Raw genomic sequence first — 25,578 nt, 5'->3', positions numbered from 1 at the left:
TTATGTTCCCATATGGCCTAGGGCACACGCTCCTGCTAATAATACTCTGTATTACTTTAAACCACATGGGCTATTTAGAGGGAGCTCTTGGAGGGAAGTGATAGTGAAACAAGGCATATGGATAACGAGTCACTTCTCTTGCCGTCCTCTTTCAGAACTCAGTTGTAAAAATTAGCAGGGTATTTGCACAATAGTAGCAGCTGTGGATGGAGGTTGAGGAGAATTTGATAATAGTAAAAGCAGCATGATATCCCTCCTCCCTTAAGTCTGGTTGATGCTGATTTGAAAAGTAGCCAGCTGAGACACAGCCCATTCTAAGGCCTAATTCAGTGAATACACTGTTAGTCAACAAGTGTTCTGATTAGCTTGAACGGGCAGTGTTATTTTCCCAAAAGAAAACAGAAAGAAAGCAAATGCGGTATACACACAACACAGAATACTAAGCAGCCATAAAAAAGAATGAGATCATGTCTTTTGCAGGGACATGGATGGAGCTAGAGGCCATTACCCTTAGCAACCAAATGCAGTTTTATTATCCTGAAATAACACTGCCCATTTGTTTTCTGGCTTTGACAAATGGGTGTCGTAAGTACAGATTCAAACTAATATTTCCCAAAAAGTTTGCAGACTACAGTCTAACTGATAAAAATGTTGGCTGGAGGCCAGGCGCGGTGGCTCACACCTGTAATCCCAGCACTTTGGGAGGCCGAGGCAGGTGGATCACAGGTCAGGAGATCGAGACCATCCTGGCTAACACGGTGAAACCCCATCTCTACTAAAAATACACACACACACACAAAAATTAGCTGGGCATGGTAGTGGACGCCTGTAGTCCCAGCTACTCGGGAGGCTGAGGCAGGAGAATGGCATGAACCCAGGAGGCGGAGCTTGCAGTGAGCCGAGATCGCGCCACTGCACTCCAGCCTGGGCGACAGGGTGAGACTCCTCAAAAAAAAAAAAAAAAAAAAAAAAATGTTGGCCGGACATGGTGGCTCATGCCTATAATCCCAGCAGTTTGGGAGGCCAAGGCGGGCAGATCACATAAGGTCAGGAGTTCAAGACCAGCCTGGCCACAGTGGTGAAACCCCATCTCTACTAAAAATACAAGAATTAGCCAAGTGTGGTGGTGGGCTTCTGTAATCTCAGCTACTCGGGAAGCTGAGGCAGGAGAATCACTTGAACCTAGGAGGCAGAGGCTGCAGTGAGCCGAGATCGCACCATTGCACTCTAGCCTGGGCAACAAGAGCAAAACTCCATCTCAAAAAAAAAAAAAAAAGTTTACATTATGATTAGCTCCACAGTATTTAAGAGAAAGGGTCTTGAACTCAAGTAAGAAAATCCTTGATGGGCCAGCGCAGATTTACATAAACGATCTAATGAACAGAATAACTTCGACCGAATTTTCCAGTTACTTTTTCCTCCCTTCCTTCTCCTTCCCTCAGGCTCTGGCATGCCCTCAATGGACATTATTGTGGATATTTTGGACAGCGAAGGCTCTTTGAATTATCACAGACAAGGGATTTCATTTTGCCTTGTGATGTTACTGAATATCCCATAGAAATAAAAGAAGAAAGCAAGTTCACAGAGAAGCAAAAATATGAATATCCTCTGATATTTGACAGGGAAAAGTAAGACCATTAGCTCTTCTTTAGATAAGCATACAAGAATCAAACTCTTGAGATGCTGTGGCACTGTCCTTGAGATAGAGAATTCAAGGCAAGAGGCCCAGAACTTTTCAATAATTTTGTAATCCAGTGGAAGGGAGATGTATGTAAACAAAGCTATAATTGGTAGTACTTCTGGGAACATCTGATTCTTAAGACAGTAACAGAAGGGCAAATAGGATTTAACCAAAGAAGACCAAAGGTGAAATACCTTGTTAGTGGGGGAAATTTGAGCATGCTTAAAGGCATAGGGGAGGAAGGATAGAGTACAGAATGTGAGAGACAAGCTATTTTCCACTTTTACAATCTTCAATCCTGGTTTTAGACGTCCTTTGTCATAATGGAAAAGATCAGTACTCTGAGTTTTCAATATCAGTGCAGCTCAACCCTAGATGGTGAATGTCAAAATGTCCAGCCTTCAGGGGACCAGACCTGCCTGGACTGGTTACATCTCACAGACCAGCACTAAGGGAGCCAAGGAAGATGAGTCCAAATGGAAAGAATCAGAGAGGGATATCAAAACTAAAGTCCTTTAGGGAAATCCCAAGTGCACTCAAGGCTGGAAAGACCCAATGTCATTACCTAATTCAAAAGATGGTAGAAGGGTTCTAAATAGGAATTGAAGCTAAAAATCAGAAGCCACACAGGATTTGGATCAAAGCAGAAACAGTTTGAAAACAATCAAGAAGGGTTCCAGGTGACCCCATCAGAGTGTTCAAGGACTACTTTGGCTGGCCAGTAAGGAGCACTGGAGAAGAGGCTGGCTGAGATGGAAGAGGTGGTGTAGTAAGCCAAGCTTCAAGATGCAGTAAAGTTTACCAAGCAAAGTTGCTCAGTTTTACTTTGGGCAATTGCTTAGCCTTGAATGTTCATATATCCTAGTACTTAAGACAGGATTCTAATTTGTCCATATGCGTCTTCTTCTCTATACTGTGAGTTCCTTGAAGACCAGGACCTTGTTTTATACATCTTTGTATAAAACAGTTCATAGCTCAGTGCTCACCACACAGCAGGCACTCAACAGATATTTGTGGAACTAATAAAGAATGACTAATGGAGAATATCACAAGCAGAGGGAGCAGATGTGAATGGTAGACACAGAAGCATGAAAGGGCATGGTACATACAGGACAGCTTTAGCGTAGGACACGTGCTCATGTTATATTGTTATTGCTCAATAATTATGGCTTATCTGTAGCAAAATGGGCCTTCTTCTGTAGAATGACTTCATCTCAGGACATAGTATTTCTTGTGTTTTGAAAATGTTAAACAGAAATATCATTCAACCCAGCAATCTCATTACTTGGTATGTATCCAAAGGAATATAAATCATTCTACTATAAAGATACATGCATGTGTATGTTCATTGCAGCACTATTCACAATAGCAAAGACATGGAATCAACCTAGGTGTGCATCAGTGGTAGACTGGATAAACAAAGTGTGGTACATATACACCATGAAATACTATGCACCCATAAAAAAGAATGAGATCATATCCTTTGCAGGAACATGAATGGAGCTGGAGGCTATTATCCTTAGCAAACTAATGCAGGAACAGAAAACCTAATACTGCATGTTCTCACTTATAAGTGGGAGCTAAATGATGAGAACAAGTGCACACACAGAGGGGAACAACACACACTGGGGCCTACTTGAGGGTGGAGGGTGGGAGGAGGGAGAGGATCAGGAAAAATAATTAATGGGTACTAGACTTAATACCTGGGTGATGAAATATCTGTGTAACAAACCCCCATGACACAAGTTTACCGAAATAACAAACCTGCACATGTACCACTGAACTTAAATAAAAGTTAAAAAAAATAGTTATGACTTTCTAAATATATACATAATTAAGTTTTGACTATAAGGGAAGCCTCCTTGAATCATACGGAAGTCAAGCACTGGTCTTGTAAAAGAGGTTTCCTAGTTCCTAATACAGAGTTTCCCCTCCCACTCCCCAAGGGCTATTAGTGAATTTAAATACATGAAATGGCCGGTCATGGTGGCTCAGGCCTGTAATCCCAGCACTTTAGGAGGCTGAGGCAGGCAGATCACTTGAGGTTAGGAGTTCGAGACCAGCCTGGCCAACATGGCGAAACCCCATCTTTACTAAAAATATAAAAATTAGCCAGGCGTGGTGACGTGCACCTGTAATCCCAGCTACTTGGGAGGCTGAGGCACAAGAATTGCTTGAACCTGGGAGGCAGAGGTTGCAGTGAGCCGAGATTGCACTACTACACTCCATACTGGGCGACAGAGCGAGACCCTGTCTCAAAAAATATAAAAATAAATAAACAGAATGTTCTGGTTGAGTAGGAGTTGCTGTGGTTTCTATAGAGGAATATTTGGGAAACCAAGTGGTATAAGAGTTGAGTGCAGAGATACTGTCATTGGGACTGATGCCATAGGAACCAAGAAATGTGGGCACCAGAGAAGGACATAATGGGTCTTTGTTTAGTTGGCAGAGAATAAAAGGTATGGGTATGTACTTATTCTTGTATCTTTATATGCAGATGGAGAAAAATGAGCTCAATGTCTCTACTTTTCAAACGCACACCTCCCAAGGCCTTTGAAGTGGAACAGGATTTCAAGTTTTTCAAGTCTCTTTCTTCTCCTAAGGTAGCTTAAAAAAAAAAGAAATGGCAACAACAACAAAACCTTTGCTTTTGTTTTTCTGAATTCGAATATGTCCAGTAATATAACATATTAATTTTTATTGATGGTATTACAAATTACTATAAACTTGGTGGCTTAAACAATACAAATTAATTATCTCCCAATTTTGGAGGCCAAAAGTTCTCCATGGGGGCTATACTGAGGTGTCACCTGAACTGAGTTTCTTTCTGAAGGCTATAAGAGAGAAGCCCGTATTCCTTAGCTTGTGGCTCCCTTCCTTCATCTTCAAAGCCAGCAATGGGCCAGACATGGTGGCTCACCTCTGTAATCTCAGAACTTTTGGGAGGCAGAGGTGTGTGGATCACCTGAGGTCAGGAGTTCGAGACCAGCCTGATCAACATGGCGAAACTCCATCTCTATTAAAAGTAAAAAAATCTGCCAGGCATGGTGATAAGCGCCTGTAGTCCCAGCTACTCAGGAGACTGAGGCATGAGAATTGCTTGAACCCAGGAGGCAGGGGTTGCAGTGAGCTGAGATCGTGCCGCTGCACTCCAGCCTTGGCAACATAGCAAGACTCCCTCTCAAAAAAAAACAAACAAAAAAGAGCCAGAAATGTGTCCCCTCTCTGACCATGTGGTCACATAGCCCTCTGACCCAGCATGAAAAATTATCTGCTTTTAAATATTTATGTGGGCCGGGCACAGTGGCCTGTAAACCCATCATGTTGGGAGATCAAGGTGGAAAGATCCCTAGAGTCCAGGAGTTCAAGACCAGTCTAGGCAACATAGTGAGACTATGTCTCTATTAAAAAATTGTTTTAAAAGTAGCGGGGCATGGTGACAGTCCACCTGTCGTCCTAGCTAGTTGGGAGGCTGAGGTGGGAGGATCCCTTGAGCCCAGGAATTTGAGGTTACAGTGAGCTATGATCCCACCACTTCACTCTAGCTTGGGCGAAAGAGTGAGACCCTGTCTGGGGGGGAAAAAAAAAGAAAAAACAACGAAAGATTAAAGTGATTAGACTTGGCTTATCTAGATAATACAGCATAATATGCTTGTCTCAAGGTTCTTAACATGAATCATATCTGCAAAGTCTCTTTCGCCAAGTAAAGCAATAGATTCACAAGTTAGGAAGTAGGAGAAAAGGATGTGGACATCTTTGGTAGCTGTTCTTCTACCTTTCACAGACAGACATGTTTTTCTTCAGTGCAGAATTAAGAGAGAAAAGTGTACTGCTGTTCATTCTATTTCTAATTTTAACACTTCTAGAGAACAGATATAAAATGATTCTTTAGGCTAAGGTCTAGCATTAATAAAATTGATTTCCTCAAGGTTTTCCACAAAATAAACCAAAAGAACCTTTCTAAATGTATCTCCCATTACCAACCTACAGTTACCCCACCCTCTACAAATAACACTAATTACTGTTTCCTGAGCATTCCTCTCTGTCTTCTGCCCTGTAATTTAGTTCCCCTGGGATGTCCTTGCCATATCTATAACCTCTTCCATCTGTCCACGTCCACCCTATCTTTGTAATACATAGGAAGGTTAGTATACAGGGGCCGGGTGCGGTGGCTCACGCCTGTAATCCCAGCATTGTGGGAGGCCGAGGTGGGCAGATCACGAGGTCAGGAGATCGAGACCATCCTGACTAACATGGTGAAACCCCGTCTCTACTAAAAATACAAAAAATCAGTGGGACATGGTGGTGTGCACCTGTAGTCCCAGCTACTCAGGAGGCTGAGGCAGGAGAATCTCTTGAACCCAGGAGATGGAGGTTGCAGTGAGCTGAGATCGTGCCACTGCACTCCAACCTTGGCGACAGAGTGAGACTCTGTCTCAAAAAATAAATAAATAAATAAAAATAAAATAAAAATTAACAAAAGTCAGTATACAGGATATGGAAAGAACTCCTAAAATCAGTGAGGAAAAAAGAGACGATTCCACAAAATGGTTTAAAATAAAGTGGCTGAGCAAGATGGCAGAGGAGGACTCCACAGGAGCCCTTCCTCCACAGAAGCCAGATTGACAAATACCAAAAAGGCTGAAAATAGCAAGGGTTGGTGTTTTGTGGCACAATCAGAACACTAATCTGCTGATGGTAGTGGTGTAAATTGATAGAACCACCGTGGAAAGTAATGTGGCATTATCTAGTAAAGATGAAAATAGGCCTATCCTATTAAATGTATACCTTAGGGAAACTTGAACATCTCCTTAGGAGACAGGTACGAGAATGCTCAGAGAAGTGCAGTTTGCAATAGCAAATCCCTGAAAGCAGCCTAAGTGCTCATCAACAGGATAATGGGCAAATCAGTTATGACATATTCATAAACTGGAATACTATACACCTGTGAAAATAAATGAACGAGAGAAACGCTCATCTACAGGAATGATGGTTTGAAGCAACTATTGAATGAGAACAATTTTGCATAAGTATATCCATAACAATTTCATTTATGTAACAGTCAAAAATAGGCAAAACAAAACAAAATGTTGTTTGAGCAAGAAACATGTATAAGGTAAAATTACATAAACAAAAGCAAGAGAATTAAAAACACAAAATTCTGGATTGCTATTTATGTCTGAGGGTAGATGAGCAGGAGTGAGGTGAGGGAGAGCTTCACATACAGAGCTCAAAGTTGGGGGTGTTGTTCCAGTTTGTAAAACAGGGCAGCAGATCCACAAGTGTCCACTGAATGTTCAGTATGTCATTATTCTTTAACAGTATCTACCTTCAAAGTTGGGGGTGTTGTTCCAATTTGTAAAACAGGCAGAAGATCCACGAATGTCCAGTATGTCCTGAATGCTCAGTATATCATTATTCTTTAACAGTATCTACCTCACATTTAATAAATATTTAATCTTCAATTCTTTTCAAATGAAACAATTTTCAAAAACTTTACCTTTCTGTCCAAATGGAGCTCAGGTACCTTCTTTTCCCTGAAGACAGGGTGCTAAGGAGGGAAGCCACAGGGTGTAGAGCCTAACAGACTTAGGTTTAATTTTAGATAAGTTCGTTCTTTCTCTCCTCATTTGAAAATCCTTCAAAGGGTTTTTGTGAGAATTAAATGAGAAAATACATACCAGGTACATTTTAGTTTCTCAATAAACATTAGCTCCACTTTTGCCAAAGGCTCCATGTCTCCCTGCTTCATGTCTCATAACATGTTATATTATCGTGTTCTACATTAAAATAGAATTATTCAGCTGGGTGTGGTGGCTCATGCCTATAATCTCAACACTTTGGGAGGCTGAGGCGGGTGGATCACCTGAGGTCAGGAGTTCGAGACCAGCCTGGCCATCATGGTGAAACCTGTCTCTATTAAAAATACAAAAATTAGCTGGGCATGGTGGCAGGCGCCTGTAATCCCAGCTACTTGGGAGGCTGAGGCAGGAGAATCCCTTGAACTCAGGAGGCAGAGGTTGCAGTGAGCTGAGATCACGCCATTGCACTCCAGCCTGGGCAACAAGAGCAAAACCCTGTCTCAAAAAAAAAAAGAAAAAAAGAATTATTTGTATATTTACCTCTACTTCCCATCCCTATCACTAAATCATAAGCTCTTTATGAGCAAAGATACATGCATAACCTGTAACAGATACTCAATTTTGTTGAATAGGACTAAAATAGTACAACCTAGAAATAAAGATTGGAATTCACTTTTAACATTCTCTTTCAATTTAGAGATAAGAAATCATTTTTTAAGTAACTTAACTGAAACACTAAGTAAATTTGGAGAAATCTTTAGAATGAGTTTTAGAGCCCTTGAAATGAAATAATTGAATGCCCCACATATTTTAAGCTTTACTTTTTTTTTTTTTTTTTTTTTTTTGAGACAGAGTCTTGCTCTGTCATCCAGGCTGGAGTGCAGTGCTGTGATCTCGGCTCATTGCAACCTCCGCCTCCTAGGTTCAAGTGATTCTTCTGCCTCAGCCTCCCAAGTAGCTGGGACTACAGGCACCTGCCACCACTCCCAGCTAATTTTTATATTTTTAGTAGAGACGGGGTTTCACCATGTTGGTCAGGATGGTCTCGATCTTTTGACCTCGTGATCTGCCCGCCTCGGCCTCTGAAAGTGCTGGGATTACAGGCATGAGCCACCGTGCCCGGCCGCTTTATTCTCTTTTTACCTCAGTTGGTTGGTAAAACAACAAAGGTTGAATGCTAAAGTTAAATTAAAATGCCTTTCCCTTAGGACTCTGATTTTCACCAGCAGTCTTGTTTTGTCCATTCCTTTTCATTTTCAATTATGTAATATTTATCTATTCACCTCTTCTGTTAATTTCTTTTTTGATGTATTGTGACCATGAATGATGACACAGTGGTACTAAATCTTACAATTGAATAGCACCTTGCTATACATATTATTTATTTGATTCTCATAACTAGGTAACAGGGAAGTCCCTTGTCTAAGATTACACATCTAATAAGTGACAGAGTCAGGATTTGAACCCAGGTATTTTACCAGTGATAGGATGTGCCCCTTTCATTAAACATTCATCCCTTTGTTTTGCAGATTCGAAGATATCCCTTGGAAGGTTTTGTGACTGAAAACAGAGAGGCAGGGATTGTTTTTGGCTCTCTGCCTATATACAGTGTGAGTTGGAGTTTCTAGGAGTAGAGGGGTCACAGAACAGTAGAGAATCTGCCATCTCATTCCTGACCCTGGGCTACCAAGCAAGGTTGGAGAAAATCATACAGTCAGTTGGACCGTTGCTTCCAAAAACGTATCACGTGCAGTCCCAGAAAAGTCTTGGACTGTGTGTGTCAATGACCGGGTCCCTTGTCTCTGCCATACCACGTGGTGGTTATTTTGAACGTTACTCTGGTGGCTTGTCAACTACAGGGTAAAATCCAAATGCCCTTGCTTGGCTTATAAAACCTCCAGGATCCACCCTCTTTTTTCACCACCTTCTCCTCATACTCTGCCTATATTCCAACCACATGAAATTACTTTCCGTGCCTTAAGCATCACTGGTCTCTCCAATACCTCTGCAACTGTGCCCGTGCTGCCCCCCTGCCCAGAATTCATTCATTTCTTGTTTCCCTCAAAATCCCTACTCATCCTTCAAGTCTCCACCCCAGGTAACCTTTGTTAGACAACTAATTAATTAACCCAAGAAATAATAAGCCAGAGACCAAATATTTCAAATTAACTTATATCTTAGATGTTATCTTTCCTAAGAACATGTTGTAACAGGTATCAAATACTTAAGCTAACAGATGATGCTAAAGGGTGAACTATCAAGATTTAATAGTGAATTTCTAAAAGGTAGACAGAATGCAGTGTCTCACACCTGTAACCCTGGAATTTTGGGAGGCAGACGCAAGGAGACTGCTTGAGCCCAGAAATTTGAGACCAGCCTGGGCAACATAATGGGACCCTGTCTCTATTTTAAAAATAAAAATTAAATCAAATAAAGATTTAATACTGAGCAACTGGGAAGAAGGGGGGGTGTGTATTTTGAAGCAGCTGGGGCTTCTCACTCCTCATCCCAACTCCTGAATTCATATTACAGAAGTAATCACTTTTAGTGTGTCTCACTGACTAATTTATGGCTTCCAGATATCAAGCCCCACTAGTCTAAGATTTCTTCCACTGATTGGCATAGAAGCCCAAAAGGACTCTTCAGATGGCTTTACAGGAAAGAAGAAGGGAGGTCATGTTCAACGTGAAAAAGTAAGTTAGTACTAATTCCACCGTTAACTCCAATTTCAGTGTATCCTATTTCTGTTTGTTTTTTTAAAAATATGTCTCTGCTTTCAGAAACATTCTGAACCTAAAATCATTTCAGTTCATACTTTTTTTTTTTTCTTGAGGCGGAGTTTCCCTCTTGTTGCCCAGGCTGGAGTGCAATGGCACGATCTCAGCTCACTGCAACCTCCGCCTCCCAGGTTCAAACGATTCTTCTGCCTCAGCCTCCTAAGTAGCTGGGATTACAGGCATGCGCCACTGTGTCCAGCTAATTTTGTATTTTTTAAGTAGAGATGGGGTTTCGCCTTGTTGGCCAGGCTGGTCTCGAACTCCTGACCTCAGGTGATCCACCTACCTTGGCCTCCCAAAGTGTTGGGATTACAGGCATAAGCCACTGTGCCCGGCCTCAGTTCATATTTTTTTATGAATATTCCAGATGTGTGTGTTTTAGCTCAGTGAGATGAAAATCATGAATTTGCTGGACAGAGAAAGAGAAAAATCAAATAAGATCAATAAGCCTGAGCTAATGAAGCTTATCTAGAGCTTTATGACTGAAATTCACTGAGCTGTTTTAGAAACTAGGAGATTTGACATGACATAGAGGAGGGCTGTATAACCATCCTTGTGTCTTAATTTGGTTGTACCTACAGAGTAAAGCCATGAGGTCAGTTTCTGTCTTAGCTGCAAGAATTTTTCTACAGTATTAATAAAAATAACTAACATGCAATGCTTTAGAGTTTGCAGTGATTTTATAAATGATTCATTTGATTTTCACAATAAGAACAAAGAAAATATTAGACTCTCTTAGAGCTGGGAAAAAAAATGGAGTCTAAAGTAAGGTCAAGTGGCTTACCAAAGATCACATACAAATGAAGTGATAAGCTGATACCTACTCTGACTCCAAGCTCATTCAATTAAACCATGATAGCCTACACAGCTATCACTATATAACCTATCACTCTCCTACTAGTTCTAGAAGCTTTCAGGGGCCTAACTTAACCTGTGGCCATTTATCCAGTCATTAAAATAGATCAAACATTTAGGAGGAAGATATAGCACATGGTAATTTTTTATAAGTCTCCTTTCCATGAAGTCAGATTAAAATTAAAAAGGAGTTGGCGTTTATTGATTGTGCCTAACTCAGTAATAGATAACAAATACTGACAACAACAACAATATTCAAAGCTGCTTTAATTAATATTGAAAACTTTGCCATAATAATGTTAGCTTGTGCACTTAATGAGAATATGAATAATTTCTGTTCATCATCAACTCTGACAATTATTTGAGTAAGAATTTTTGGCATTAGAAGAGTTTTCTGTTAAAAAATATCATTTACTTTTAATTATTTTATGTAACTGATGAAACACAGTTGTATAAATAATCCAAAACCTTGTCTAGAGACCTGGAAATGAAAAAAAAAATCCAAAACTAAAGGTAATAAAGTATTTGTATTTTTTTCTGCACGACTCTGTGCATTAGGTTTTATAATTCATGCATTTTATGTCTATTTGCACTCTTATTTAAATTTTATCTCATCTGATGTTAAATATACTTTGCATTCTTTAAGTAAATACTAAGTGACAGAAAGAAGATGGCCAAATATGTCTTAGGTACCAGGGGGAAGACAATATGGAATGAAAAATTATTCACAGTTAATCTACATAAAGACTAATCTACACTCCAATAACCAGAATTTGACTCTACTATAATTAATTTTATTAGAGATCATAAAGAATGATAAATTATTTATCCAAACACAAAGACATTTTTAAGATGTCTAAATAACCTGATGTTCTGACAAATCCTTTATTTTCTCTTAATCACTCTGATAGATCGTCGATCACACCAGAAAGACAAAAGGAATAGATGTCTTCATTTGTTTATAGAAAATAGGTGCCTTAATTTGCTTAAATTGAAAAATCCTCACATAAAACTCTCTTCTGGTTTACTAAAAGAAATAGATAAGTGTGGCCAGGGGGTCAAAATTGGTTTCCAATATACAATTAAGACCCTTTTAGAAAATTGTGCACTTAGTAAGATGGCAAAATCTGGAAACTGGGATAGATTAAAGCACCACTATGTTAACTGTCTACAATTTTAGAACTCCAAAGAGCCTAAATGGAAAAACAGGATCACATAAAATCAATAGTTAGACACCAAATGCCTCGTTTCATAAAAATACTTCCAAAATGGTGGGCATAAAACGACCTCAGAAATTCAGGGGGAGAAATTTCACTTTTATGAAACAAATATTTATGGAATACCTTAAAATATTCATCATGTCCCCTGCACTGTTCTGGGGACCAGGAATCCATTTATAGATTAAGGAACTTACAGTACAGTTGGAAGAAAGTCCTTTGAGTAAAAGGTTCAATAACAAATATCTTAGTCTATTTTGACTTACTATTTTTAAATATAGAAATGCTAATTCTGAATATGAACTTCTTTAAATCATTTATACGCCTCTTTAGAATTAAACAACACATTATAAAATATTAACCATGGTACAACAAAAGATAAATCAGAACATGAGTTTGTATTTCCTTTTCAGTTTAAATGTAGGAAGAGAAGGGAAGAAAGTGAACTTTGGAAAGTGTAACCCATTTTCAAAATTGTGGAAACATGTCCAATCATGCAAAAATGTCTAAGTGAAAGATGGTATATGTGAAAACATACTCCATAGTTTTTCCGAACTATTTAATGACAGGCCAGGCTCAGTGGCTCATGCCTGTAATCCCAGCACTTTGGGAGGCTGAGGCAGTTGAACTGATTGAACCCAGGAGTTTGAGACCAGTCTGGGAAACACAGTGAGACTTTGTCTCTACAAAAAAAAAAAAAAAAAAAAAAAATACAAAAATTAGCCGGGTGTGGTGGTGCACACCTGTAGTCCCAGCTACTTGGGAGAGGTGGGAGGATCGCTTGAGCCTGGAAAGTGGACGTTGCAGTGAGCCAAGATTGTGCCAAAGCATCTCAGCCTGGGTGACAGAATGAAACTCTGTCTCAAAAAAAAAGTATTTAATGACAGAAAAATTCTCACAATTTTATTTTAGGTGAAAAGAATATATAAACTGTAACTCAGTAATATTTCTAATGATAACAGCAAATCTTTATTTTCAAATCAATGTTGCCCAGTATGATATTGTGCATTTGCTATGTACTCTTTCATTTCATCTTTGCAACAACACTTTGAGATATGTTGCAATGATCATCCTCCTGTTACAGTTAAGAAAACTGAAACACAGAGGAGAAGTAATTCCTCTGAGATTCCAAAAAAGCAAGTCATAGAGCTGGGATAAATCCAGTCACTTAACTTCAGAGCCTGGACACTTAAATGCAATGCGGTATAATTCAGTGATGGGTGAGCTGCTAGGTCTCTCCTGGTCAGAATAACCTTATGAGAATTAACAATTAATGAACACTAGAGAGCCCCACCCTTCCCATCTTTTTCAGTCTCCTCACTGATTTAATTTTTTTCATAGCTCTGATCACTACATGACATTGTATCATATAAAAATCCATTTTTTCCAAAAGTATTTTTCATATAGCTTAATTTTTCCCCTAAAAAGTCATTTTTATTGCCTTTATCCCACTAGAATGTAAGATCCATGAAGGCAGAAACTTTGCCTAACTTACTCTCTGCTGCAGTGCCAATGTCTGGAACATAAGAGACATTGCAGAAACATTTGCTGAATGAAATAGCGAATTAGCCTTTAAAACAAGTGGAAAAAGAAAAAGATAAAATAAAAGAAAGATCTGTGCAGCTTGGAAAGTTCCCTCTGCTGGGGTTTAGCAGGTTGATCCAGGGAGCTAAGCCTCCTACCTTGTCTGTGGGAGAAAGAGGAGTAGTCATGTGACCTCTTAATGTCCAAGCTTAAAGGATCCGTAAGTGGTTGAATCTTGACCTTAGGAGCTCACTCTTCTCCCTTTCCTTATAACTCTCTACATCTCCTCTTCCCTTTTTCTTCTTTCTTTTTCCCCATAATAGACCATAAAATCAAATTGACATGTATTGTGAATATTGGTTGAACATTACTGATATGAATTTTTAAACCAAATTAGTTTAAATTTTTATACCTATTTCTTCCAAAAATAATCAATGCAAAACAAACTTTTATTAGCTGGACGTGGTGACACATGCCTGTGGTCCCAGTTACTCGGGAGGCTAAGATGGGAGGATTGCTTGAGCCCAGGAGGTTGAGGCTGCAGTGGGCTGTGATGGTGCCACTGCACTCCAGCCTGGGTGACAGAGCAAGACCCTGTCTCAGAACAAAGCACAACACAACAAAAACCAAACTTTTATTCCTCATTTGTGTGACTGATAATCACTTGATTTTATTTTCCTGTGAGCCAACGGGACTCTGATGTTATTAATCTGCAATATTAATTAATTATTAATTGTGCTCGCTTCGGCAGCACATATACAATATTAATTATTAATTAACCAAGTCTTGTTTTGTTTTGTTTTGACCCAACCCTTTCCACACTGTGCAGCTGAGTCCTAGAATGGATAACTGCCCAGTTAAGTAGCTCTTCAGCTTCTGCTTGTCCACCGCATCCTTCAGGAGCCCCACCTCCTAATTTAACATACTTTTATCCTGAAGTCACATAGGATTGTTAAGTAAATAACTATTCATTTTTTTTCTAGGAGGATTAAAATCTCTATGTAAATTAGCAATACAACTTGACTCTGGAAAATTGTGTTTGTCAGTAGAACGCCAGTTACTAACTGACATGCTCTTTATTTCACAGGCACCACGAAGAAGTTTGAAAAAAAATTTAGTCCCACAAATAAATCTGGCTTCTTCCTTCTTCCCAGCTATACCCAAGTAAGGAGAAAAAATCAGAAATGGCTGCTGCACATACAATGGCAACGTTTGGATGATACCTGCTCTTTATTTCAGGATGAGAGGGAGAAACCACCAGACACTATCAGTCATCTCTGGTGTCAGGCCATCCTATTGATGGGAAAGATTGCTTAGGGAGTTCTGGTGACCTCAACTCTGAATACCAAGCAAGCAGCAAGCAGCCAGAAGTTTAGGCGGTGTTTCTTATTTACTATCAGCAAACTGACACATAAGAAAACAAATGAAATCAACAGCATTAGTAGGTCTAAAATAATACGGTTATCAATGTTTAGCTTTCCACTTCCTCCCATTGGTCACCTTACTCCACAGCCAGAATGACTGTCAGAACATGTGCAGTAAAAGGCACTTTCAAGTCATGCTATGTGTTGTACAAAAAGAATTATTAAAAAGAAAAATGTACCAGTCAGATCTCTAGATGTTTGTCTTCTTCATTTAGAGAAATATTATCTGGAAGAAAATGTCCTAAGTTTCTCAAAGTCAGAAGTTATGTATATGTAGTCCAGACCTGACTCCAGATAAATATAAAAGACGGCAAAGAAAGGAAGAAAAATGGGTCATAGAAATAGAAAAAGCATAGTAACATGGTAGATTTAACCTTAAATATATCAATAATTATGAAACCTTTAATAGGTTAAAGTATGCAAGTTTAAAAGGTTGTCAGAATGGATTAAAAAAAACAAAATCCAACTATATGTTGTTTACAAGAAACACATCTAACATACAAGGACACCAAACTCTTAAAGATAAAAGAATGAAAAAAGATGTATGATGCAAAAACTAACCTAAAGAAAATCAATATAGCCATATTAATATTAAAATACACTTTAAGAAAATAAAGTAAACAAGAATCTTTATAAAAGTTTTATAAAAGTTATTAATAATAACTCAAAAAAGGAAAAAGCCTAGTTTCCACAACAGAAGAATGACTAAACAAACTATGGTAGGGTAGGACAATGGAATCCTCAGCAATTAAAGGGAATAAAATGCTAATGCATGCATTAACATAGACCAATCTCAAGAATATGTTAAGTCAAAAAAACCTTACAGAAAGAATACATGTTGTATGATTCCACGTTTATAAAATTCTACAACAGGAAAGACTAATACTCAGTTTAAAAAACTAAAACAATGGTGGCCTCTGGGAGAGAGGGCAAATATCACAGAGAGATTTAGAGATTTAGAAGGGGTATGAAAGAACTTTCTGGGGTGAATGGTAATGTTATCTTAATAAAGTTTGGGTTATACAGCTAGGTGTGCATTTCAAAATTTATTGGATGATATTTCTGCATTTCGTTGTATGTGAATTTTTTCAAAAAATTAAGAATTGTAAACTAATATTCTCATTGATATGCATGCTAATAGGATTACTAGTGTCTTCCACTTACTTTGAAATGAATCAAAAAAATAAGATGAACTAATGGATAGAGGGATGGACTGATAGATGGATATGTGTTAGAGCATATCTAAAACCACATTAATTATGGAATCTAGGTGGTAGGAATACAGGTATTCATTAAAGAACTCTTTCAAATTCTCTGAGTGTTTTCATTTTTTTCCATACTAAAAGAGAGGAGGGAAAAAAGTTTAATGAAGAAATCAATATAACATTTTAGAGAAAACTTTGAGGAACTCTATATAAATGCAAAGGTATATTTATGTTCATGGCTTTGAGGATTCAATATTGTAAAGATGTAAGTTCTTTCTATACTAGTCATCTATTGCTGCATAACAAACAATGAAAAAAAATTGAGTGGCTTGCAACAGCAATCATGTATTTGCTCATGACTCTGTGGGTCAGCAATGTGGGCTGGCTCCACCGGGGCATTTCTTCTGGTCTCACCTGGTGCCACTCACACAACTGCAGTGAGTGTCTAAATGGTCTAAGACAGCCTCCTTGTGTTTGATGCTGACTACTGGCTGGACTTCTCTTTCTGTGTGATCTCTCATCTCCAAAGAGCCAAGGGGCCAGATTACAGTCTGTAATTCCAGAACTTGGGGAGGCTGAGGTGGAAGGATCGCTTGAGCGCAGAAGTTTGAGACCAGCCTAGGCAACATAGCAAAACTCTGTCTCTACAGTAAATACACAAATTAGCTGGGTGTGGTGGCACAGGCCTGTAGTTCCAGCTACTGGAGATGCTGAGGTGGAAAGATCACTTGGGCCTGGGGTGTCAAGGCTGCAGCGAGCTGAGATCGCACCGCTGCACACCAGCCTGAGTGAGGGAGCGAAATCCTGTCTCAAACACAAAACAAAACAGAACAAAAACACAAAGAGGCGAGACCACAATTCTTCACATAATGATCTGATGGTTTCAAGAAGGCAAAAACAGAAGCTACAAGATCTCTTGAAGCACTGAGTACAAAAGAAAAGATAGGTAAATTGAATTATATTACAGTTTAAAATTCCTGTTTACCAAAGAGAGACTATTAAGAAAGAAAAAAGGCAAGCTGTAGAATGGCAGAGATTTTCATTACCTGTAACTAAGAAAGGACTTATATCTAAAATATATAAAGAACTCCAACAAATCAATAAGAAAAATCAAGGCAATCCAGTAGGATAGGCAAAAAAAAAAAAACAAACAAAAAAACCATGAACTAACACTTCAGAGAAGAGGTTATGCAAATAGCCAATACATATATTAAAAAGTGCTCAACTTTCTTAATAGTAATCAAGGTAATGCTAATCAGAACCATATTAGATGAAAGATTCAACCAAAAACAAAAAATACCCTCCTGGGATTAATAATCAATTATACCCAAGGTTGTTGAATACAAGATTAATACGCAAAAGTCAATTGCTTCCCTATTTACCAGCAATGAACACGTGGAATTGAAATTAAAAACACAATACTTAGGCAAAAACCTAACAAAATATGTAGAAGAACTATATGAGGAAAACCCCATATATTTCTTTCTGATGAAAGAAATCAAGTAACTAAATAAAGGATAAATATTCCATGTTCATGGGTAAGAAGATTCAATATCATCAAGATGTCAGTTTTTCCCAACTTGATCTAAAAATTCAATGCAATCCCAACCAAAACCCCAGAAAATTACTTTGGGGATATTGAGGAACTGATTCTAAAGCTAATATGGAGAAGCAAAAGACACAGAATAGCAAACACAATGTTGAAGAAGAAGAATGAAGTTGGGGGACTGATATCAAGACTTAGTATAAAGCTATCGTGATCAAGACAGTGTGGTACTGGCAACAGACATAAGAAATAGATCAATGGGACAGAATAGAGAGCCCAGCACCAGACCCACATAAATACAGTCAACTGATCTTTGACAAAGGAGCAAAGATAACACAATGGAAAAAAAAAGATACACTTCCACACATGGTGCTGGAACAACTGGACATCCACGTGCAAAAAATGAATTCAGATGCAACCTTACATCCTTCCCAAAAATTAGCTCAAAATGGATTATAAGCCTAAATGTATGATGTAAAACTGTAAAACTCCTAGAAGGTAACATAGGAGAAATTTTAAATTTCCTTCAATTTGGTAATGATGTTTTAGATACAACACCAAAGACACAATCTATGAAATAAGGAATTGATAAAGTTCACCTCATAAATAGAGCCTCTCTCTCTTTTTTTTGGAGACAGAGTCTTGCTGTGTCGCCTGGCTGGAGTGCAATTGCACAATCTCTGCTCACTGCAACCTCCACTTCCTAGGTTCAAGCAATTCTCGTGCCTCAGCCTCCTAAGTAGCTGGGACTACAGGCACATGCCACCATGTGCTGGTAATAAACCTGCTACTTGTTTGCATTTTAGTAGAGACAGGGTTTTGCCATGTTGCCCAGGCTGGTCTCAAACTCCTGAGCTCAGGCAATCCGTCCACCTCAGCCTTCCAAAATGCTAGGATTATAGGCATAAGCCACCATGCCTGGCTTTGTAAACTGCACTTCATTAAGATTAAAATTATCTGCTCTGTAAGAGACACTGTCAAGAGAATGAAAAGACAAGACAAAGACTGGGAGAAAATGTTTGCAAAAGACACATCTGATAAAGACCTGTTATCTAATATATAAGAAGAACTATTAAAACTCTACAGTGCCAGGCATGGTGGCTCAGGCCTGTAATCCCAGCACTTTGGGAGGCCAAGATGGGTGGATCACTTAAGGCCAGAAGTTCCAGACCAGCCTGGCCAACATGGTGACCCCATCTCTACTAAAAATACAAAAATTATCAGTCATGGTGACACATGCCTGTAGTCCCAGCTACTCGGGAGGCTGAGGCAGGAGAACTGCTTGAACCTGGAAGACAGAGGTTGCAGTGACAGTGAGCCAAGACTGCACCACTACACTCCAGCCTGGGCAACCGAGCAAGACTCTGCCTCAAAATAAATAAACATAAATAATAAAATTCGACAGTAGGCCAGGCGTGGTGGCTCACACCTGTAATCTCAGCACTTTGGGAGGCCAAGCTGGGCAGATCGCCTGAGGTCAGGCATTCGAATCCAGCCTGGCCAACATGGTGAAACCCCGTCTCTACTAAAAATACAAAAATTAGCCGGGCGTGGTGGAGTGTCCCTGTAGTCCCAGCTACTTGGGAGGCTGAGGCAGGAGAATCACTTGAACGTAGGAGGTGGAAGTTACAGTGGCAGTGAGCTGAGATCGCACCACTGCACTCCAGCCTGGATGACAGAGTGTGACTCTGTTTCAAAGCAAACAAACAAACAAAAAACCCAACAGTAAGAACACAAACAACTCAATTTTAAAATGAGCCAAAGACTTTAACAGACATCTCATCAAGGAAGATATACAGTTGGCAAACAAGCATATGAAAAGATGCTCAACATCCTATGTCATCAATGAAATACTAATTAAAACAATGAGAAACCACTATACATGTATTAGAAGGACCAAAATCCAGAACGATGATACCACCAAATGCTGGTGGGGATGTGAAGCAACAAGAACTCTCATTCATTGCTGCTGGGAATGCAAAATGGCACAACCACTTTGGAAGACAGCTTGGCAGTTTTTTAAATAAAACTAAACATACTCTTACCATATGATACAGCAATTACACTTCTTGTTATTTACCCAAAAGAGCTGAAAACTTATGTCCACACAAAAACCTGCATGCTGATGTTTATAGCAGCTTTATCCATAACTGCCATAATTTGGAAGCAACGAAAATGTCCTTCAGTAGGTGAATAGATAAACTAGTACAACCAGACAATGAAATATTACTCTTCACTAAAAAGAAATGAACTATCAAGCCATAAAAAGATGGGAGGAAATGTAAATGCACATAAGTAAGTGAAAGAAGCCACTCTGAAAAGGCTGCATACTGTATGATTCCAACTATATGGCATTCTGGAAAAGGCAAAGGTATGGAAACAGTCGAAAGATCAATGGTAGCCAGAAGTTAGGGAGTGAGGGAGTGATGAATAGGTGAAGCACAGAGTTTTAGGGCAGTGAAACTACTCCACATCACACTACAATGGTGAATACATATATTTCATACATGTCCAAATTCAGAATGTACAACACCAAGTGTGAACCTAAACATAGAGACTATGGACTTTGGATAATAAAGACGTGTCAGTGTAGGTTCATCACTTGTAACAAATATATCACTCTGGTAGGAGATGCTGATATTGGGAAAGGCTATGCACTAAAATTGTTCTAAAAAATAAAGTCTGTTAAAAAAATTACACACATACACACACACACACACACACACACACTATACCACTAGAAAACCCTCAGAATTACTTAAATTAAAAGGACCAACAATACCAAATGTCAGCAAGGATGTGCAACAACAGCAATTCTTGTGGACTTCTGGTGGACGTGTAAATTGGTTGAGTCATTTTGGGAAACACTTTGATATTATCTACTAACATTGACAAACAAACATTCTGCGACTCAGCAGTTCCACTCCTTGGTCTATATCTAACAGAAATATGTGCACATGTATACCAAGAGACATGTAAGAGAATGTTTCTAGCCACATTATTCACAACAGCTCAGAACTGGAAACAATCTCAATGTCCACCAGTGGTGGAATGGCTAAATAACTCTTGGTATATTCATGTAACAGAATACAATAAAAATGAATAAATTAATTATGCATAAAACATGGGTGAATCTCAAAAATACAGTGTTGAACAGAAGCCAGACACAAATTATCCCAAACTAAGGGATTCCACTTAAATTTTTTAAAAAATAGAAAACTAAACTAAAGTGTTTAGGAATAAATAATTACGCATTATATAAGAAAGAAAGAAGAAAGAAAGAGAAAGGGGGGGAGAGAGAGAAAGAAAGAGAGAGAGGGGGAGGTGGAGAGAGAGAGAGAAACAAAGAAAGAAAGAAAAAGAAAGAAAGAAAAGAAAAGAAAGAAAAGAAAGAAAGAAAGAAAGAAAGAGATGGAAGAAACCACAAGGAAGTGGTTTCCATAAGAATTGCGATAAGGCTGGGCGCGGTGGCTCATGCCTGTAATCCCAGCACTTTGGGAGGCTGAGGTGGGTGGATCACCTGAGGTCAGGAGTTCGAGGCCAGCCTGGCCAACGTGGTGAAACCCCATCTCTACTAAAAACACAAAAATTAGCCAGACGTGGTGTCAGGTGCCTGTAATCCCAGCTACTCAGGAGGCTGAGGCAGGAGAATCGCCTGAACCTGGGAGGCGGAGGTTGCAGAGAGCCGAGATTGCACCACTGCACTCCAGCCTGGGCGACAAGACTGAAACTCTGTCTCAAAAAAAAATAATAATAAATAAGAATTGGGATAGTGGTTATCTTTTCAGCAGAAGGAAAATGTAGTTATTGGGAGGCGGTATGGTAGATGTGTACTGTGTCCACTTAGCTTAGCTGTAACTAACTATTTTATCCAGAATTTTCTTCCATGCAATTCTAAGTTAGCATAGGCTACCTGAACCTCGGTATAATACAGAAGGCAGAAGTGAAATAGCAGCCATGTGTTTTTGTGCACAAAAGGCAGGTGCAAAACTGTTGCATTTAGTGGATGTTGTCCCCGATTTCCTGAATCACTTGGGAATGAGGCAATCTCTGCTCTTACAACTACCCAAGACCTTCTTCTTTAGCTTTTCCAACTTCTGGGCCAGATTGCCTGCCCTGCTCATTTCAGAGCCAGCATAAGACGCAGAAGCAACAGCTGTATATAAACTGTTCACCAAGCCACCACGATTGTGTAAGGTGAAACCCTCATAAGAAATCCCACATTCTGTAGCAGCCCTCACTGTTTCCTCTGACGGAAACTGACTGATAAACAAGGGGCATGGAAGAGGCCTCCTGGCCGCTGGGAACATTCTGTTTCTTGACTTGCTGATGGCTACAGTGATGTTCCCTTGGTGATGATAAATTAAGCTTTACATCTATGTTTTGTTCAATTATCTGTAGCTATGCTATATTTACTAATGAAAGTTAAAAAAAAACCCTCAAAACTACATGTTACAAGCATTAAAAATAGAACAAAACTGCTCTCATGACCTGATGTTTAGAATTACTGCATGTTGTACCTTTAAAAAAATACACTAGTTTCTCCTATTAATTTTGTGTTTCATTTCTAAATAATGAGCTATGAGACAAGGATGAAGGCTGCTAAGAGTTACTTGGTGATGTCCTAAACTGGACTGGTTTGGGGCCAGGCAAAAAATGTCATGTGACATTTCATTCCTCTTGGCGTTTGAGTGGTACTTAATACACAGAGTTGTTGTGAAGATTAAATGAGTTAATATATTAAAAATGCTCGATGTCCTACCCATAGGAAGCAGTAGTCAAGTGCTTGCCATTATCATTATTCTTAATGTTGTTGTTAGTATTATGTCCTCTTGCATCAATAGATAAGAAAAACATAAAAATTGTATAGATGCTGCATATCAACGAAGGCAATGATTCTCAAATAGCCGAACACTGGAATCACAAGGAGAAATTTCACAAAATCACACTTCCTGTGTGTTGGGGGGGGGGGGGGTGAGGGGATGTACAGAATAATTTCTCCCAAATATGTCCGCATCTAATCCCCAGAATCTGTGCATTTACCTCACACGGAAAAGGGGGCTTTGCAGATTGATTAAATTAAGCATTTTGAGGTGGGGAGATTATCCTGGATTAGTCAGGTGAGCCCAAGGTAATCCCAAAAGTGTTGAGAAGGAGGAGAGAGTTAAAGTCAATAAATAGAGATTTGGTGACAGAAGGAAGGGTTGGAGTGAGGTGCTTTGAAGCTAGGAGAAACCACACAGGAATGTGGGCTCCCTCTAAAGCTGGAGAAGCAAGAAAACAGATTCTCCCTGGAGCCTCCAGCAGGAACGTGGTCCTGCCCATACCCTGAGTTTAGCCCCAGGACACTCATTTCAGACTTCTGGCCTCGAGAATTCTAGGATAATAAGTTCATGTTTTATTAAGCCATTAAGATTGTGTTATTTTTTATAGCAGCAGAAAAAAACTAATGGGGGCCGGGGATTAGAGTTACATTTCAATCTCAGGGAAGAGGTATAGGCATCATTTTTGTTGTTACTGTTTTAATCTCTCCAGGTGAGGGCTCCTCACTTACTGCCAGGGTTAAGAAGTACTGAACTAGGAGGGTGAAGGAGAGGGTCAAATATTTTAAGACCAAAGGAGGTGCATGTCATCACTGGGTAGCTCTGTGTAACAGAGAAATTCAAGACTACAGAGTAAGGGATATTATTTTTTAATACTGGGGCGAAATAAGGAATAAATATTAACCAGACCCTGAGTGCTTGAACAGAGCGGCCAAGAGTCTCCTAGTTCCCAGTGAAGATTAAGTAATTTATCTGCTGTCACACAGCTTGTGAGTTGGAACAGGCTGGACAATGAATCTTGGCTATACACCTTGTGTTATTTAATTTATTTATATGTTCGAGTGTTTTGCTTTGTTCTTTTGTTTTCAGCGAAACTACATTATAAACCTTTTGAAAGCAGGGAAATTGTATACTTTTAGAAATCTGATGAAATTGAGTTACTGAATTAAATCTAGCAGCGGATTCAATATTGGCCATAAAACCCTGGCTATCTTTATTCTATAATATCCTGAAACCCCATCTGCTATTTAATTCAGCCCAATTTTGAGGCCAAGCCCACCCACCTGTGTGTGGCCTCAATATTTTCTGCCATATCTTATTATATTTTAGGATGACATAATTAGATTTAGTCTACCAGATTTTACTCCCACCAAGCTGGCAACAGTTCATAATAATTACCAATTGATAATAATCACCAATGATAATTTTTACATGAGACAAAAAAAAGTCTAAAATATATAGGACAAAGCATGTACTTTCAATGTAATCCAGGTATCAGAAAAGACAAGTTATATACTTTGGCCGGCATATCTGGTATAAAACAAGAACATTTTCCCCCAGGGCACTTCTCCACTTCCTTCAGATCTCTGTTCAAATGTCACCTTATAAGAGAATCCTTATGTGACCATCTCTATTTGAAACGGCACCTTCCACACCTGCCTCTTCACATGCACCCATAAGCTTTCCGTCCTTCTTACTTGTCCTTTATAGTACTTAGCACCAGTCCATAACATCATTTACTTATTTTTCTTCTTATCTGTTACTCCTCCCTAGAAGACAAGCTCTCTGAGAGTAGGAACTCTAGTTAGGTCATGCGCTATGTCTCCAAGGTCTAGAACAGTGCCTGCATAGAGTAGGCACCTGTAATTCTCAGCAGAATGGCAGCTAGATATACGTGATGTAGCGGGAACATCACCAGGCCTGGAATTAGGACATCACTGTTCATTGTCCAGCCTGTTCTGACTCACAAGCTGTGTGACAGCAGAGAAGTTACTTAAACTTCCTGATCCTCAGTTTTCTTATCTGGAAATATGAGTGTCACCCACCCTGTTTACCTCAGTGTCTTAAAAACCACAAAGTGATGTACTGATCTCATGTGTTTTTTTCTTGTACGTGGCATGGTGTGGCTGCTCATTTAGAGCTGTCCTGTCGCATGACTTTTGTCCTATAACCATTGCATTACGGTTGAAGAAACGGGAAATGAAATTATTTGTGTGTCACTAGTTAGCCATTTACACTGTATTTTTGTGGTGAGTAAAGGCAGTGGAGAGGGAAGAACAGAGAGACAATCTGAGTTACTAATGACCATCTTTTTTTTGTTGTCGTTGTTTTTGAGACGGAGTTTCACCCTTTTTGCCCAGGCTGGAGTGCAAATGGTGTGATCTTGGCTCACTGCAACCTCTGCCTCCCAGGTTCAAGCGATTCTCCTGCCTCAGCCTCCCGAGTAGCTGGGATTACAGGCGCCTACCACCATGCCCAGCTAATTTTTTGTATTTTTAGTGGAGACGGGGTTTCACCATGTTGGCCAGGCTGGTCTTGAACTCCTGACCTCAGGTGATCCACCTGCCTCAGCCACCCAAAGCACTGGGATTACAGGCATGAGCCACCACGCCCGGTAGACAGTCTTTTAATTCAGCAACACATCCACCACCTGTAATGAGGGCTATAGAACTCCCAGCCTCTTCAGTTCCCCTGCCTGTTCCCTCTTTCCTAGGCTAACCAGAAACTGAATATGCCCACCAGTCACCTCTTCAAAAGCTATGTTATCAGCAGCCAAATTGATTATCAAGTGTTAAATAACACATAGAAAAAAAGTACAATATTGGGTCTTTGGAGTTTGATGCCTGTGGTGAGCTCCATATTATGGAGAACATCCTTATTCATTATCTTCTCAATGGCTTTTGCTTTCTTTCAGGGAGGTATTTATTATTACAGTGACAGAAGG

At 39.4% G+C, this 25,578-nt stretch overlaps 1 protein-coding gene and 1 long non-coding RNA gene across 5 annotated transcripts in view; one reads left to right on the top strand and one right to left on the bottom strand.

Moving 5' to 3' along the window:
- WDR64 (WD repeat domain 64) overlaps positions 1–17,635 on the top strand; it is a 151,341-nt gene extending 133,706 nt beyond the window's left edge. The window contains exons 24-28 of one of the 2 annotated variants that reach the window (XM_034949821.4): positions 1,443–1,628; positions 4,179–4,284; positions 8,793–8,873; positions 9,843–9,956; positions 14,724–17,635. In XM_034949821.4, coding sequence (XP_034805712.2) covers positions 1,443–1,628; positions 4,179–4,284; positions 8,793–8,873; positions 9,843–9,956; positions 14,724–14,804 — 568 coding nt within the window. In that variant the 3' untranslated portion in view covers positions 14,805–17,635. The remainder of the gene's footprint in view (positions 1–1,442; positions 1,629–4,178; positions 4,285–8,792; positions 8,874–9,842; positions 9,957–14,723) is intronic. The other variant, XM_055097208.2, reaches the window with a different exon arrangement.
- LOC117977605 (uncharacterized) overlaps positions 1–25,578 on the bottom strand; it is a 188,754-nt gene that overhangs the window by 127,100 nt on the left and 36,076 nt on the right. The window lies entirely within an intron of this gene.

The sequence above is a fragment of the Pan paniscus genome, chromosome 1 (assembly GCF_029289425.2).
Source record: "Pan paniscus chromosome 1, NHGRI_mPanPan1-v2.0_pri, whole genome shotgun sequence".
NCBI classification, from domain to species: Eukaryota; Metazoa; Chordata; class Mammalia; order Primates; family Hominidae; genus Pan; species Pan paniscus.
The sequence above is the reverse complement of the archived record's forward strand: the minus strand, read 5'-3'. Positions and strand labels throughout refer to the sequence as shown.